The following is a 17,800-nucleotide window of genomic DNA, read 5'->3' as shown; positions in this document are numbered from 1 at the left end:
TTCAGCTCGATTCCAATCGAGGTAAGAAAGAGATCGCGGGATATCGTAATACTTTATTAATCTTAATCGGTAGCAAAGTATTTTTCGAGATTTTATCTCGAGCTTATCGATATACATTTCGTAAAGGGTTTCAAAGGAGAAATTTCTCTCTGATAAGGACAATCTCGAGTACGAACACAACATAGAAAGTATATTATATTTATTGCCCGTGAATATATCTTTATTTGGTCTTGTTAGATCGGATTACCGTCACTATTATCGTGAAGCTTCAATAATATTTTTAGAGTGCTGCGATAATGGTATGTGATGATTAATTAAGGTATTACGCACGAATTACGCATTAATATTATTTTAAATAGCTTTACATATTAACCCTGATACCGTTGATATAAAAAAATATATTTCTTACTCACCGGTTCGATGCGCAGCGGCGGAGTTACAGCAAGGCAGAGGTAGTACGATACTGTAACAAATAAATATAAAATTAAATTATAGAGAGGTCTACTGTCTAATAATGTTTGCTGTAGTATAATAACAATTTTTACGCCCATCTAATAAATTTTGCGATTAAATAATTTGGCATCAAAGTTATTTATTTTCCCAACAAGATTTTTGAGATATTAAATATTTCTAGAATTATTTTCTTGGCTAATTATTAGTCTTTCTTCGATGTTAAAGTGATATCGAAAATGTATGAGACTGTGAATTATTTTCTAGTGAAGAATACTCACCAGAATGTTGCTCCGCCGAAGCAAGATGCCTCTCCGAGGTCTCGTCCTCCTCTCAGTCCGAGATGTCTCTCTTCCTCGCACTGAATACTCTTGAAAACTCGATGAATTCTTGCGAGCGTTAATTAAGAAACATCGATGGAAATCTTGCGCCCGGCACTACCGAACGGCACTCGCGAAAAAAGGATCAACGTACCGCAGCCGATTCGTTTCTTCACAAATGTCGGCGACGATCAAAGGCACATACACTTTTGCTCTCGATCTCATACTGGGAATAAAAAGCAAAGGTTTACTCGATCAGTTTTGCGTTCCACGTCCTCTGGATATTTTCTCCTATCCACCGCGACGAGATCTTCGCGTGAGTTAATAACTTACAATCAATAATTGTGAATTAATTTTTGGCGCGTACTGACGCGGATAATTGCGCGCTCGACTAGCTGCCATTATGCTGCAAAAAGTTCACGTAATCGTCACTCGCAGCGCAAGCGACAGGAGCGCCGCAAGCCGAACGGCGCGACTTTTGATACACGCGGAACGTCTCTTGCCTGGGTGTTGCACACTTGACCATTGAAGAAGGAAAGGTAACAGGAAAGAGGGATAATGCAGCTCGTGCTCAACAGTTACTCTTCCTATCTCAACTCCCTTTGTTAATCTTTCATCCCTACGAACCAATAAAATAATAAATAACACGCGTTCTTTGTAATTTCCAGTACCTATTTAAAAAAATGAAAAATTAATCAAAATGTTAATAATGCTTTAAAAAAATTGATTGTACATTTTCTAATACAATTTCAAACGCGCAGAATAATTTTGTCATTACATTTTAATGTATTAATATAATATTAATCACATAAAATTAAGTAATTGTTATCACAAAGTACATTTCTTTATTCTGGTTTCTCAGGAAATGAAACTTTCGATTTGTTGGATGATTCGGGTTCTGTTTTATTAGCTCTATTAGAGCGGAGCACCGCGCCTGGGCTCGGATACGGCCTCATTTGATAGAGAGGCCCTGAAGCAGTCGTATCAGCGCCGGTTTTGGCTTCGTTATGTTTTGCCAATCCATCTGACCATTTTCCCCTATAAACCGATTAAATAAAAATTATGTGTAATATATTTTACATTGATTTGCAACCTTTATAAATAAGAATATGTACCTGGGAATATCGCTGTAAGATGCTGGATCCATGGGATCTAAAGTACGATCTTTAGCTTCTTTACCGTCAGTTCTATCAGATCTATAAGTTCTTTTATTATCTGGTCCTTTATATCTCGAACGATTTTCAATCTTTCTATCTTTTTTGACAGGTTCATTTTCTTCCACCTACAAAATTACGATATTAGCACAAATGTTAAATTACAATTATGTAACATTATAAACACGTACGATTACGTAAAAAATACAATTACTGACTTCCATTTGCTCTTGATCACTGGTACTTTCATCGCTTGACATGTTGTCGTCTTGATCTCCTGCTTTCAAATGCAATTCTTCGCGCAATTGGGATGCAGGCTGTGATATTTGACACTTGGGATGGCCAGGTGGTAACCAAGATACCAAATCAGATGACCAGTCCCAATAATAATGTTGCCCACTGCAAATAAATAATTTAATGTTTTTCCACATTATATAATGCAACATAAAAACAAACATAATTTTATTTTTTTTAATTAAAATGATTAAAAATTATTACTAATACCGTTTAATTAATTATTTAAAAAAATCAAGTTATTTATTTATAAAAAAATATTTATTCATTAAGAGGTAAGAAATTGTTGATACTTACGATCCAGGATCATAAACTGCTTTCCAAGTCTCAGGCAGTGGATACTTCAAAATTAGTCTCATTTGTTTTTTCAGATATTTGTCAGAAGGTTGTACATGCCCCATTCCCCACAACTCTTTACATTTTTTTGTACATTCATGATAAATATTATATTTATTGGGACAGCCACTGTAACCCTACAAATATATTTAAAAAAAATAATAATATTAACCAGTGCTTCATTGTCTAACTAAAAATTAGATGTCATCAATTTATAGTTAGTCTTACCATAAATTTTTGGGATATATCAATTTGGTTGATCTCTTCTTTAATGTTATCATAGTCCTCAGCTATTACTTCTTCATGTACTTTCTTCTTAGGCTCCTTCTTCCCAGATTCTGTAATTATGCATTAACAACACAAACTTAGATGTGCAATAATTCAGTCTTTAAAATTCATGTAAAATTATAATTCCAAAAAAAGATAGTTTAACATAAATTAAATCTGCAATAACAATTATTCAAATATAATATAAAAAATATATGTACCAAGTTTTTCAGACCCAGTGATTAACCCTCTTTTTGCAAGGCGTGCAGCTAATGTTGCCGGCAAAGGCATTTTAGGTTTTCTATATCAAAAGTTCATTAATTAGTTAGGTAAATGTAAAAACAGGTTTTTAACAATGTAACTCAAACGCGATAAATGTTAACATCAAGTGAGGACTCTTACTCGCAATTGTTTAACGAAACAGCAATCGAAAAACTTCTGGCAAGACAGGCATTAAAGACTAAAATATTAATATATAAATTATCTTACTAATTGTTGCTTTGATTCCACGATTTTACAGGTTATAAGAACTGTAACTTTCTTTCTATTGCCTTTCACAGAAACAGGAATGGTAGCGGCTCGTAGCGGATTTCGGCGGAGTTACAAATTTCGATCGATAAAATAAACTCGCTATTTCACGACCGATAACTTTCGTTCCGCCGAAATTCGCTACAACCCATCGTGCACATATGTGGAAAAACGGGCAAATTCCCGAAGGCTACTTTGTAGGTATGTATTTTTCTCATAATATAAAAAATTAAACCGTTGAACATATCACTGTGGAAATTCGAGAACTCTTTCGAGTCATAAAATTAAAATTGACAAACCCGCCGCCCGCTATTATTTCACACTTTTTTTTTTCCTTTATTTTCTTTCTTTTTCGTTTATATAATACATATATTTATATACATAGACTAGTCCGATAATCAGAACTCTTCACATTTTCAAAGATCACTCACATTGACGTTGTAGTTTGTCAAATACTGCTTTACAATTTTTCCTCGTCGCGTTTCTAATTTTTTTTATTATTTTTTTATTTTTTTTTGGGGGAGAAACGTTTTTCTTTCTTTTTTCCCCCGTTACAGCAACATCTATTTGGTGCATGGTTTTCTTAGATTTATGCCCTAATTATCCTTTGAAGGGTTACTCATTGCCAAATGTTACATTTGAGTACAATCAGAGCTTGCCGATTCCGAGTGACATTAAGCACAGAGAAACTCAAAACTCGATGAATGCGACAACGACTAATCTGTCGGAGAGTTTCGCTAACAGTTTTCCATGCATGTCTACATATAGTCGATATTTTTTTTGTTTTTTTTTTATTTTCTTTGTTTTGCAACACGAAACGCACGGATTGTAGTTTTCCTTTTTAGACCGTAATTAGTGAAGTATCGTAGAGTATTCGAGTTAGTTACGAAATTCGAGTTAGAAATGGATGATTAATGTTAGATACAAAATATATTTATATGTATATATATATATCTGTGGCAATATATTCTATCTCCTACCGTCCCCCTCCCGCCCCTCAGTTCCTTCCATCGTTCTGGATAATATATGTATAATAATGTATATCTCTCTATAATATATAGATAAAATCTTTCTTTGACTTTTCGCAAGGCCAGCATTAGAAATCACACTAGACATTGGTGAAACTTAGTTCTCGGAGTCATCTTACGCGACGATCTCCTTATGTCAAAACGCAACTCTCGGCGTTACGCACGTTAGTAAAAGTAAGGAGGCTTGATTAAGTTCTTCGAGTATTAAATAGTCGTGATAAATCCTCTATAAATGCCTAATAGTAGACAGTGTACAAGATGTTTCCGAAAATACTCAAATCGCAGTACAGGAACGACTGCGATAAAAACGTCCGTGATATCATTGTTGAAAAAAAATAAAAAATAAAAAAAAAAGGGGAGAAAGAAAAGAAGCGCACGAGAGGGAAGATAATCGTTTTTATAGTTTAATTTCTCGTTTTAGAGCTAAAAAAATTAATTACTTAATGAACAACGTAATTAGTCCTCCGGATTTTATGCGAATATGCCGATTTGAAGTCAACGGACACGATATCTCCAGTATTATTTGCCTTATCGGCCACTTATCTTGGATTATCTCCCTCACGTCGAACTGATAGCCGGTTGTTTCGCTGATCTCTATCAGACGCAATATCAATGATTCCTCGCCCATCTCTCCCACGTCATCGCCATCGCCAACAAAAATATTCGTTATGTTTGATAAATAAGATTTTCAATTTTGTACATCGATTTAATTACAAGTTAGAACAATTTATATATCTTTCCGAATCGTTTAACATGTTTAAAATAATATCTCTTTATTCTTGAAATAATTTTTAATATATCTTTTCTTTTTCTGAGGCAATTTCTCGTAACTGGAAAACGTCCACAAGCCTTCGAATCTTTGTACAACATATATAAAAAGCTTACTTAAATGATGTCGACATGAGTTAATTGCTATTTCGATTTAGTTTATAAATAACAAAAAAAAGGGGAAACGTGTTTTCTAATACTATACAGGATTGAAAGATGTTAATTGTTGTAAAATAAATTCGTCCGAAATACTGCAACTTTATCGTATCTTCATTATGTGATTTTTTATTTTCAATAGATATTTTTTTTCTGTAAAAAAGAGAAACCAATGTTAAAATTCGATACGACAGCGGCAGTATATCGGCTGTCATAGTTTCAATAGTATATAAAGTATTGTTGGTACAATCAATCACATTACATAAGCAGTAGAACAGACTTTACGTATTCTCGAAAGAGAAATGTCGAAGCGACATCGTATAGGCAGTGATAAATGTTATGTTCCGTCAAAATAGCTGCAAAAACGATGATTTTTATCTTTTTCTTTTTTCTTTCAACGAAAGTATTTAACGGGGCGATAGTTTTAATTTCTTATCAATCTGTAAAAGTAACGGGAAACAAAGGAAATTAAGGAAAATAAAAAAAAAAGAAATTATAAGTTTTACTACATTAAACTTTGGTATTACGTGTGAGTGAACGTCATTGTTCCTCTTCTTTGTGCTAGTTCGCTTAGCGCCTTCGAATATCTGCCCTATATTAACGATTATGTACAAAGATCGTATAAAGTGTAATTAATTAACGTAATCAATGTTAATAAAAGTATTAATAATAATAATAATGGTAAGAATCATAATACTAGCCATAAGAGATAACAAAAAGACTGACATTTGTCAATAGCGAACGAATATAAAATACTTAACTTTAAATGGTAAATGGTGAACGACAACGCACCTTTCATTGCGCGTGCAAAAAAAAAAAAAAATTAATGGTACTTTGTGAAAACACGTGATGCAAACTTAAATAATTTGGTGCTGTGCGCAATTAGTTAGAAACAAAATAAAAATCAGTTTTTGCGTTAAAACTAGTACGTAGGGCTGATGTCTTAGTGAAGATTATAAACTTCGTAAAGGTATCTTCGAAAACTATTCTCTGGCATCTAATACTAGGAAACTAATAAACGGGTAAGTGTCAGGTAAGTTTATCGTGACAAATACTGTAGCTAGCGATACGTATTTCCTTCTACAATCGCGTGCGACAAAAGATCTCCCAACTACGTAAGATCGTATCTAACATGGAAGAAGTTTTGCCTAATTGTGAACAATTGGATAATCCGCGCTGGAAGATTAAACAGGAGCTACAAGTTGTTAGCTTCGAGACGTTTTTGTTGCGGCACTAGTGACAATTTTTATTTCTTTTTTATGTCAAGTGCATCCGTCTCTTAAAATAGCTAATATTACAGATATCCCTACTATTTTTTTTCTTTTTTTTATGTTCACATATGTTAATTGACTACGCGAATGGTCAACTTAAAACTACTAATAAATTAATAGATAAATATTACACGTGTCTTATAAGTCAAACAAGAACTCTAACAATCTTGAGTTTATACTGCAAGTGTCTTCATGACACTGTTGGTCACTATACACAGTTTCACAGATTCGTATAAATTCTACTATCTCGTATATGACTTATAGAGGTTGTACCGTGTGGCCCGATATGGAGAATGGGCTATGCGCGAAAATGGCGTAACGGAAAAGAACCAGCATACGTGCGAAAGCCATGTAAGTTGCGACAAGTTTCTAATAAGAACGATAATTTGTTTCTCACTTTAAAGATGGTTTTTCAGATCTACAACACATGCAATTATATTCGACCTCAAAAGCCATACTACTTTAATATCGCGAATAACTCATAATTGCGTTACATATCGCGCTCGCAAACTTTACACGGTGGACGTCTGCTGGTTATTGTTATCCAGCGGAATGCTCGTGGAACATTCCTTCAGCATCGCACGTAATCGCAGGATTTCTTTAGATGCAGCCGCCAAATCGGACTCGAGTTGCAATTCTTTTTCTCGACGACGTTTCAATTCACGTTGACATGTCTACAATTAAAACTCGACGTTACTTCTTTATACCTATGGAATTTAAAAACAATTATTATTTATACTTACGACATTCTGCCGCAGTAAATCTAGCTTGTCGCATTTGAGCCTAGTAACTTCCATTCTCAGATTTTCATTCTCCACAACTCCATCTTTACTTGTACATCTTGTTGTATCGTGAGTTTCTGCTGAGCTCATAGATTCGAGGCCCGTGTCGCTATCGGGATACACAGCTTGATCCAGCTCGAGTTCGCTGTTGAGCGAACTGTCATCACTTTCCGAGATCACTCGCTGTGTCACGTCAGTTGTTGTTTTTTCCTGAGCACGCAGATTCTCGTGCATTAACCGTTGCACAGTTGTCGAAGTCGGCGCCGCGATTTTGTCAATGACAGTAGTATCGCTATCAACGCAGATTACACTTGTGCCCTGAGATTCTCTACGATCATATTCATCTTGTTGTAATGTTGCCAGACTACTATCTTGATTGTCAGTGTTGGACAAGCTACTGTCTTGACTGCCGAGACTACCACGCTCCGAATCTCTCCTCAATGTTAAATCTGGCGAACCAAGAGGACTGGACGGTTCCACCGAACGCTTATTACCGCTCACCTAAAATAGTTGTACAATTATTAGTTTCATTAATATTATTTATATTTTAATTTAAAATTCCTAATTAAACTTGTAATTTAATTTGCACTTTTATATTTATTTCTAAAAGTATATTATCATTATTCTCATTTCTTTACTTTTGTAATAGTCGATTGTCGATTGCTCGGAGGACTAGACTCCGTTTGTTGACCTTTCTTTGCTAACTGCTGTGGCACATTCTCTGTTGATGCATTCCTCACACGGGAAATTAGTGCTTTGCGCACCGTGTCGATGAACCGCGAACCACTGCCACTACTTCCCGAAGCGGATACATCATTTGCCGTTGGACTCACTGGGCAAATGCTTAAACCGGAATTTCCCAGACCGAGCGGGCCACCAAGAAACTCCGCCGTTTTAGTCTGCAATTCTTCCGTTAGAGATTCCAACAAGGCTGACCTAGTCCGCAGCTGAAAATTATGCGATTAATTTAATTCTCGCCTCTTCTCATAAATTTTTTTTAACAGCTTTTTCCTAAAATACTTTCCAAATTTTTATTTTACAATATAAAAAAATTAAAATAAAAGAACTTACTTCTAACTTAGAGAATTTTTCAGCTTTATAAGCAGCGTTCTCGGCATTTACGAGTTTCGTGAGCAGGAACTCTTTAAATTCGACACCTCTGAGGAAGACTGCCGGGGTCGGTAGAGTTGGTCCGAACCAGGGAACGTCGTCGCGTGCCGTCACACTAACTTTGTACCTTAAAATACAACGCCACTGTTACTTATTGCTCCTCGCGTTAACTGACATTGATTGCTCGAACAAAAGCGAGTTTTCACGACTGACGCAAAAAAGATTTCAATAAACGTGTCGATAATGGACCGTTGGTTACGCTCTGCGGTCCAAACAGCGTGTAAACGGAAAGAAACTAGAATCTAAGAATATACCTCGTATTAGGAGTGCAAGGGTCGATGACTTGCACGACGATGAAGGCGTGCAAGAAGTGGCTGGCGATCATGTCTGGACTGAACGGCGTTGGTTCTTCCTGAAATATGATGGCAACGATGTCATTGCCAATGTGCCGTTTGCGCTGCAGTTGCTGGGAATCACCCGGGCTGTACGGTAGCAACGAAGCCACGTGAAACAACACCTCTCGACCTCGGAACACCTCGTACACCGCTGAATCGCCAGTCTGACCGTGTCGAGTATCCAGTCCACCGCGATAACTGCAATATCCAGTAAAATAAAAAAAAATAGTAAAATAAATAAATAAAGAAAAAGTAAAAAGACAAGTGTTTTATATACATATATATAAAAAAAAATTGTACCCCTTGTGATCTTTGAGATCGATTTTCTGGCCAAGCAGGTCGAGGAACTCCTGGAAGGCCGGTGTGATCTGTCGATTGCCAAAAAGCTGCTCCTCGGTGAGTTGGCCGGCTCGCTGATGGAGAACGCCGAACTTGAACCTGGAGACCAAGGCATGCTCGTCGTATCGGGCTATTGAGGTACCAGCACCAGGGCACATAACCGGCATCAAGGGGATCACGTTCAGAGACTCGTTGATCGCCTGAAAGAGTGAAATATTTGCCAATGAGACTACACATGTGTGTCGAAAACACGTAATCGACCCACGATTACGAAAAAGCAAGACAAGGCCTTTCCTGTGTTTTATCACACCGGCACGCCTTCTTATCTTTCCTTTTTTTTTTTCTCCGTTTTCCTCACTTCCCCTCTCACTTCCTCCTGTTACGGCGATCGTGCACGTAACACCCGAGAAAGAAAGAGATAAAGCATGCATGCACGGCGAACGTTTTAAATTATTCAGCGCGTTCATGCGTTTTTGCGCGCATAGGAATACACCGGTGGAATACAGGACTCAAGACTGGATATAGCATTTCCATTGCCCGAAGGTAACGAATTTTTACTAGCCGCTCTATGAAAATGTTTTATTCATTTTTTTTTTTTTTTTTCAAACGCGTTTGACCCTCCTATCAATATTTTTGCAAATTTTACGCGATCTACAAACATTTTATAGCCAAAACGAGAAACGATACAAATTGCAGACAAAACGACAGAATATGAGAAAAGGAAATTAGTTTATCATGTTTAACTCGTATCGAAATATCGAAATGCACATTTCAAAGTAACCGGTGATAGTCTTTAGAAAAAAAAATTTAATATGCATTTAGTTCTCTTCTCTTCGTGTACAAATTCGGAAACTCTAAATCCGTGACGATCGTCCTAACATAATATATTTTAACGTTTTATGCAGCAGTCAAAAGAAAAAAAAATTGCTATCACGTTGCTCGTCTTAAGTGCAATTAATAATTCAAACGCGTAAACGATGCGCGCTTGTAAACGGAATCTTTATCGTCGCTAGCTCGGCTCGCTCGGTCTTCGCTTCGAGAAATCCGATTGCACACGAGCAACTTTGTTTGATCTTAAAACAACTTCGAAAAACCGGGGCTGTGAGCGTTTCATTTCGCTCGTATATTAATATCGGTTCTTCGCAAACACAACGCGACTGTTGTCTCAGGCGTTTCTTATTATCTCTTCAAACACACAGGTAATCGAGTATGCCTGTCTCGAGTGCGCCACCCAGTACATAAGCGATACGTAAACAGCCGCGTGATAAATCGCACAATAACTCGAAGAAAACGCGAGTACGACTTTTCGCGTCGCGGGTTTTGAAAAATGAAGCCTGGGCGTTTGGCGGCCAATATCGCCGCGAGTATGATCGATCTTGCGGTGTATAAAATATTTCAACGGACTGAGCAAGTGCGAGGAAATAATTTAAGCGAGTCCACCACATCACCTTGCGCTCGGTCAGAAATAAAACGTTGAGACTTATAAGCGTGGACATTACCGTGACGATTCCACGGTTTCAAGAAACACGTATCCTTGACGCTTTAATCTGACTTTCGTTGCGTGACGTTACGCTGACTGTGAGGAATTATTATCGCGAGTAAACCGCCGTCGGGCTCTTTTACCTTGACCATCTTCGTCGGCGTAGGATTCGGGCCGAGATTCACAGCTGGGACCAGCTCGTGCGTCGATCCCGCCCGCAATCGCAGCAGTACCCGCCAGTGTTCCTGCCCGGCGACCGTCTCAGCCTTCACCGAGACCAGGACCGGGCCGTTCTCACCGTCCCTTCCCACGAGATTCACGTGTTCCTGTAAAATAAAAAATCAGGCCGATAAGGCGACGCGTTTCATGGTCGTGCGAGGCACGCCACGCTAAGCATGCTACGCGCGGCAATTAGCCGCGATTTCCGGTTCCTGCACAGAGACCGGTCTTACAGAAATTCGTCTAAGAGTTGGGGAAAATCGTGAGAAACCCGAGGGGAACAATAACGGCTCGTGGAGGACGGTTGGGTGGATTGATCGAAAGACGAGCTCGATCTTTTATCCGTGATAAATGTCCCACAAGCTTGCTGAAAAGCCAAAAGTTCATCGAGATCGTCGAGATAACGCGTCTTTGGAGGGCCAGCACAAAGAAGGCACGTAACGTCGGATATATAGACCGTTTCTGGGAAGAAATGAAGACCAAGGGAACTTGCAAAACTCTCGCGGTGCTTCTTCTCGTGCTGATTTAAAGAATCCTCGTCGAGTAAATTAATTATAATTTTATTCCCGAGGTTAATTTATTCGAAGACATCAATTTTTTTTTTCTTTTTTTTTGCGATGTCAATCGGGTTTCTTATATAACTTAGGTGCGCCCGCCGGCGATACTTCAAGATGCCGAGCGTACGTAAGAATTAAATAAGAAAGTTAATTGTATCGCCGTCGTGGGAGACGCGATCGACGTGGCGTTGCGCGCAGGAACAATTACGGGTAGCTCCGCGCGTTCCGGATTCAATTAGGCGTTACGAAATTGCCGCGGGAGCGAAATAAACGGTGTGCACGCGAACGATCGCGGCCCTGAGCGCGGTACCGCGTTACGCAGCCGATCCGCACGCGCTTCTGCAAACTGCAAGCTAGCACACCGCGCGTGTACCGTACATGTTGTGTCCCTCGTGCGAGAGACACCGTATCGAGGACAATGTGTTGCGCAAATGGCGAGTTTATTAGCAGGCTCGTTCGATTAGCAGGCTTTAGCCGCAGCCTCGTTCCGAATGCGCGCTCGCTAAGCGGAAGAGGAGGACGAGCTCTCGTGGCAATTCTTCCTCTTCGCGTGTACGCCCTTACTGCGGCGGGCTTGGGTCGCGGAACTAAAAGCCTTTGATTAAAGCGCTTGAAACATTATAATGAAGAATACGTGAGATAGTAGAATATCGTGCAAAAATTGCCGATATGTTATCATAAAAAAAAGAATATTCTTCTATTATAGTTAGCGTCACGTACATACATACAAGCGTCGGACGCGACAGAATTTATCCAGCTTTCCTGACGCTCATTATTCATCTGGGAAATACGCGACCGCACGATACCGCGGGCGCGGGAGACGAAAGAGGACGGATCCTCGGAGTTCTCCCCGGCTCTTCGGGTCTTTTACGGACAGCCGTAAAGAGACGGCCTGTACGTTTCTTACCGTTTCCGCCGAAGCCGATGGTCGGCGGCCCCGCATAAAAACGGCGCGTCGTCGTCGTCATTGACCGTGCGTTGCACACGCGAGCGAAAAATGCCCCGAGAGAGGCTTAGAGAGGCGCATGAAAAGGTCGGGTCGCGCGGAATGGTTGCACGCCGGCGAAATGCATGCATGCACCACTCCCTTTACCCTCCCCGCGTCGGTGTTTTACTAACCTTCGGATGGGAAATGGTGGAGGGAGTTAGAAAGGGCAACGCGCCCGGAGTTCACAGGAGTTCACGCCGCCGAGTTATTGTGTTGCACGTTTATTACCGTCGCTGTCATTATTGCAGCGGCATTAATAACGCAACGGTACGACTATTAAATTATATATATATATATATATATATATATATATATATATATATAATAATTACCAGATACGCTTTACCGTCCGACGTGGCTTTCGTGATTAATTGCGAATTATAATCAGGCTCCCGGGCATTAGATAACGTGTCGCAAAAATTGCGGCCTATTTCCGAAGAAAGGGTTTCACGTCAACTCGAAGCGAGCGCACGGCGCGCTTTCTTTCTCCCCCGATTAATTTTTTTTTTTTATCTTTATTTCTCAAACGTTCGCGCCCGCGCGTGTATTGATTCTTATCGAGGCATCTGCGTCCCTTATCGGGCGAGATCCGTCCCTCGAGCGGCGGGGAAAAAAATCGCGACGGCCTGCTATTACGTCTCTAAGACGGGCGCGCCTTTCTATTGTAAGCAGCGAGCTTTTACGCCGCGCTCCGTGCTCCTTTGTTCTCCGGCCTCTCGATTGATATCGTTAGCCGTTATGATCGGCTGCGAGGCGATACAACCGTTTGCGCCGTTACGGTACGAATTGCTCGCGCGCCGCTCTTATCTCGCGCGAGTGATCACCTCTCTCTCTTCCACGTGTGCGACCTGGCTCCTATCTTCTTCTCGCCGTAACAAACGGCATTAAGACGGAACACGCGATACTCGGTGCACCGGCGCCGAAGGTAAGCATTCAGGCCTCGCATCCACCAGACATTTTCACGACACGAGGGAGGCCCGATCTTGTCTCGCGAATCGTAGGAATTCAATTTTGACTAATCCGATTTGTATGCTTAAGCGGTGTTTTTTCTCTCTGACGAATTTCTCACGGGACTACCGAGGCGATAAAAGTAAAACGAGGGATTCATATTTTTATTAATTTTTTTTTTTATTTTTTTTTTTACCCCTGCAAGGAAATTGCGGGGCAAACTAGGAAATTAAAACGTGCGCTCTCCGCATTTTAATTGTCACACGAATTAATGTAACGTGGCGTTTATTGTGCCCGCGGCGATCTCTCGCAAGCGGTTTAATTTTCGCATCGACGCGCTCTAGATTATCGTAACACGTTACCCTCGCAGAATTAAGAATTTCAGACGTTGCGAGTCAGAAACAGGCACGATACGAGCAAAAGGTAACGCCTTCGGGTAACAATAGGCGGAACGGGAACTCATCCGTCGAGTCTTATCTAGAAAAACCGCCTGCACGATACCGGAAGTGGGAAATAAGTAACGCGTTTTTTTTTCTCTCTCCACTCTTACGAGCTACGCACTCGACTAATCGTTAATTACCCAGACCTCACCGAGTAAACGTGTAACGTTCCAAAATGCTTGCAGTAAAAATTGATAATAATAGCACAGAGAACGTTGTAACTCGTCGAAGCGCGATAATAGCGAACGCAATTAGAAGTAATAACGAGTAATAACAGCCACGGTTGATGGGAGATTTCGTTATCCGATCAATTACGTCGTTTGTTCGTCTCCTACACGGTTGCGCAATCGCGGACCTCCGTCGATGTCGCACATTTCCACTTTTTTTGGTCGAAAAGTCATACGCTCGTATTGAAAGCGCAGGGAACGAAGAAAAGATCTCGCGTCGGGGAGTCGGTAGAGGGTGAAAAGCAAGACGACAGAAGCGAAATAAGATCGCGAAAGCGACGGATGAATATCGCGGGATAAGCAGCGAAATAGAAGGAGAGGAAGAAGAGAAGGATTCCTTCTTCGTTCCAGCCGTCGGACTTTCCTGCAAGCTATGAGAACGTTCCCACTCCCACGTATAAAGTGCTCTTTTCCTTTTCCTACGTGCAACCTCTTTTCCCTCCCACGTTTTAGCTCTTCCTTCACTCCCTCTCGTTATCCGTCTCCTCCGTGGGCACGCGTCCACCTCTTTTCCTCGCGCAACCTACGTACGTTGGTTGAGCGATCGCGGTTCATCACGCTTATTGCGCTGGAATATGGTTCCAAAGGAGGAATAATGTTCGGATCTCGGTGACGAATCGGATAAATTAAGATCATTCGAAAAGCAACGGCTGACAGAGGCGTAAAATACAGAAAAGAATAAACGCGAGCGGGTGTACCCTTAAAGCGAGGCACCCATAGACGTCAACAGATGTTGACAAACGTTCACGGTTTTATCGCGTTCCTGTCACGCCCGAGTTATCTGGACCACCGTATATTCCTCGGGCGTCTATATTTAACCGAAGATCAGAGAGACGCGGAGCAAGTCGCGCGCAAGCGTTCGAAACTCTTTCACGTCGCGTTTTACCGGCTTTCGAAATCGCTCGTTGCTTCCCGGAGGCCGGCCCCTCATTTTCGTAAGAGAATCACGCGACGTTTCGACATTAAGCGTAGGATATTTCAGGGAAACGAGACTCACTCGTCCGACGAAGAAGCGTCGGTAGCACTTGGCCGTGTCGTCTTGGTCTATCCTGGGCTGCCAGGCCGGCTGCGCTGGTAGCAATGCCCTGCCGGCGGAATCGAAGGAGTGTCGATGATCGGTACCGTCAACCCAGTACCCGGATGGAGTGACAATTAAGGGCGGCTGGACGCCAGTTGCGGCTTGCTGCTGCAGAGCCGCCTCCATTAATGCTCTGCCCAAGGGCGCGTCGCCGACCGGTGAGGGCGAGAGCGCAGAGGTGTGATTGCCGGTCGCACCCCCGGGGCTCGACGTCGTCCTGTCATCTCTCGGTGTCTGCAACAAAATGAGGAAAGCCCATTAATCCACCTGATCGGCGATTTTTGCGAGATTAATATAATGCATTATATGTATAAAACAATATGCGAGCATAATCGAGCACGATTAAGTAATTTAATTTTTCTCGCAAACGATTATAACAGTTTATAACATTATAACAGAATATAACAGTTTGTTGAAAAAAAGAAGTTTTTTTAATTTTATTCCTTAAGTTAAATTGCATTCAACGTTGATATTCAATATTATTAATTATTGCGAGTCCATCCGTGGCAGCGCACACAGTCGATACTCCTGTATCGATCCTCCTCCTGTTTATTAATTCATATACCAAGTCCGATCTACGTTCGTGGATACTCCGATCGATAGGTATAATACGTACGAGGGAAAATAATTTATTGCGCATAATTGAAGAAAGAGGTATTCAGTTTTCCTAATATCGCGGAATGTTGTTATCGTTGCAAAGTAACGGATTGCTTCTCGATTCCGCTTCTTTTAATTAGACATCGTTTGTACTTAAAAATAAAATTCCCTTACATAAATATTCGATATTATTATTAATTACGAGTTCGAGGAAAAAGCACTGGCCCGAATCGCATCCGCACCCCTTCCGCGAATGCCGGAGCGTTATTGACTACTTGTTTATCAGCCACCAGCGTAGGTGTTCGTTCGATTGCTCGTTTTCGTGGCCGGCGACGTTGATTGCTCCGTATTGCTCAAACGAGTCTGTCTCGCTCTTTCCGCGCGGTAAACACGATCGATCGGCCCGAGAAGAAAGAGCGCGGCCGAAAAAGCCGCGCGTGTCGTAAAAGTAGTCGCGGAGAGATCGAGGCGAGTAGGTCGAACGCTGGCGATCCTATACGGAGAAGCGGAAACGATATATGTCCGCGTGTCACCGTACACCGTGTGCACCCACGCGGAGATCCGCGGACGCCAGCCGGTCGGGTATCGAACTGTTACTCGATACTAGCATTCGGTACTCGTCGGCATCGATAATCCATGTAACCCTAAGCGCGTCTCCCTCGCCCACGCGCCGGAAACACATCGACCGGATAATTAATAGAACTCGTTCGCGGCATTAATGGGCGCTCGATGCCGGCGACGATCGGACGATCGGCGCCACGAAGATTTATATCTCGCCGCCGCGGTCGGCGCAAAAAGTCCCGTGCTTTCTTTCCCGCTTCTGCGGATGGCTCCTTCTCGATTATTCCGACGGCGAGCGAGAAAAAGCGGCGTGTTCATCAGCCGCGCGATTAGCCGCGCGCGGTTAGGCGCTATCGCTTTAAGTTAACGCGTCGAGCACCTGCGGATTTCACCGGCCGCGAAAACGCGGCCGCGCATAAAAGTGCAGTTTCTCCCCGAGTTCTTCATTAGGGAAGATCGCGACCTACTCACGTCCCGGCCGCCCGGGTAATCTTGAAATTCAATTCTCGATCGTCGACACGGAACGTTTTCAGCGTAAACCCGACGTTCACGTGTCTCACCTTTCAGATTTTATTCGAAGCGCAAAGCAATAAGTGCATCCTCTCGCAAAAGTGCATTCGGTATTAATTAATATCAAAGATAGGAAGAGGCTTACGGATTAAAAAAAAAAAAAAAAAATTACTGCTGGCTACAAGCCGAGTTTTCTACAAACACTCGCGATCGGCGTAATTCGATCGAGCTCTGAAGGCGCGCACGCGATCGGTCGAGCAGATCGATAATACATTGTGACCTCCCGACGAAGTGACTATCCTCCTCGTGCAGCTCGCGATAGCTTTATCGATCAGCAACGCAGGCGGGATTACGTTACCACGCGCCTCGCTCGTTTTGCTAAACGCACGTGTGCCGCATACGACCGATGCGACGACATCAGGAGCACCTGCGCGATTTAGTTATCAAATGTCACTGCGAAGCTAAAAGGTGCAAATCGGTCAATCGCAATTCAATCGCGATCAAACTGAGGATTATTAACGCTGTCAATTGAGGCGATTTGGATAAACTAATTACAATTCGCGCGACGACCGCGGGAGAATTCCGTGCAGGCGCGCTAAAGGCTCGATAAGAGTTTCATTTTTTGATTAATAATCACGTTGACTTTTAATCAATATTAATTTTTTACCAGTGCTCGGACGAGAGATTTCCTCGAGGTTTAACGCCGCGTATTTTTTGCATTCGCACTTTGCTATCATCGAGCGATACGAATATATCAACGTCGTGCCTTAGTAAGCTGGAGGACTTATCCCAATGGAACCGTTCTATTTCGAGTTTGGTTCCGTTCGAACGGCGCGATAGAATGAATACGATTTTAACGAGGCGAGGCGGTGAGGAAAAACGGCAGAGCGGCGTGAAACGCGGTTTAAAAGTAATGCGGATGTGGCCTCTCGGATTACGTTCCTTCGAGGTCTTCCTCGTCGACTTCTCTACTTTTCCTCCTGCGAGGGAATTTTCA

At 41.7% G+C, this 17,800-nt stretch overlaps 2 protein-coding genes across 8 annotated transcripts in view; both read right to left on the bottom strand.

Moving 5' to 3' along the window:
- Positions 1-1,465: 1,465 nt before the first annotated feature.
- Pqbp1 (poly-glutamine tract binding protein 1) lies at positions 1,466-3,409 on the bottom strand. 2 transcript variants are annotated; one of them, XM_070660687.1, is made up of 7 exons: positions 3,311-3,409; positions 3,043-3,122; positions 2,783-2,892; positions 2,516-2,691; positions 2,143-2,323; positions 1,886-2,052; positions 1,466-1,808 (listed from the first exon to the last, which is right to left on the bottom strand). In XM_070660687.1, the coding sequence occupies exons 2-7, from the start codon at positions 3,110-3,112 to the stop codon at positions 1,616-1,618; spliced, it is 897 nt and encodes a 298-aa protein (XP_070516788.1). In that variant the 5' UTR covers positions 3,113-3,122; positions 3,311-3,409; the 3' UTR covers positions 1,466-1,615. The 2 variants fall into 2 exon arrangements, with proteins under 2 accessions (XP_070516788.1, XP_070516787.1); XM_070660686.1 differs by having other exon boundaries at positions 3,224-3,379.
- A 2,005-nt stretch (positions 3,410-5,414) lies between these two features.
- LOC139104904 (rap1 GTPase-activating protein 1) overlaps positions 5,415-17,800 on the bottom strand; it is an 82,838-nt gene continuing 70,452 nt past the window's right edge. For all 6 annotated transcript variants that reach the window (XM_070660667.1, XM_070660668.1, XM_070660671.1 and 3 more), the window contains 8 exons: positions 15,055-15,369; positions 10,822-11,004; positions 9,160-9,398; positions 8,779-9,057; positions 8,426-8,591; positions 7,993-8,301; positions 7,316-7,855; positions 5,415-7,246 (listed from right to left, as the gene is read on the bottom strand). In XM_070660667.1, the coding sequence (XP_070516768.1) occupies positions 7,085-7,246; positions 7,316-7,855; positions 7,993-8,301; positions 8,426-8,591; positions 8,779-9,057; positions 9,160-9,398; positions 10,822-11,004; positions 15,055-15,369 (2,193 nt within the window). In that variant the 3' untranslated portion in view covers positions 5,415-7,084. The remainder of the gene's footprint in view (positions 7,247-7,315; positions 7,856-7,992; positions 8,302-8,425; positions 8,592-8,778; positions 9,058-9,159; positions 9,399-10,821; positions 11,005-15,054; positions 15,370-17,800) is intronic.

Source organism: Cardiocondyla obscurior, linkage group LG08 (assembly GCF_019399895.1).
Source record: "Cardiocondyla obscurior isolate alpha-2009 linkage group LG08, Cobs3.1, whole genome shotgun sequence".
Classification (NCBI taxonomy): Eukaryota; Metazoa; Arthropoda; class Insecta; order Hymenoptera; family Formicidae; genus Cardiocondyla; species Cardiocondyla obscurior.
This window is presented reverse-complemented; position numbering and strand designations above follow the sequence as displayed.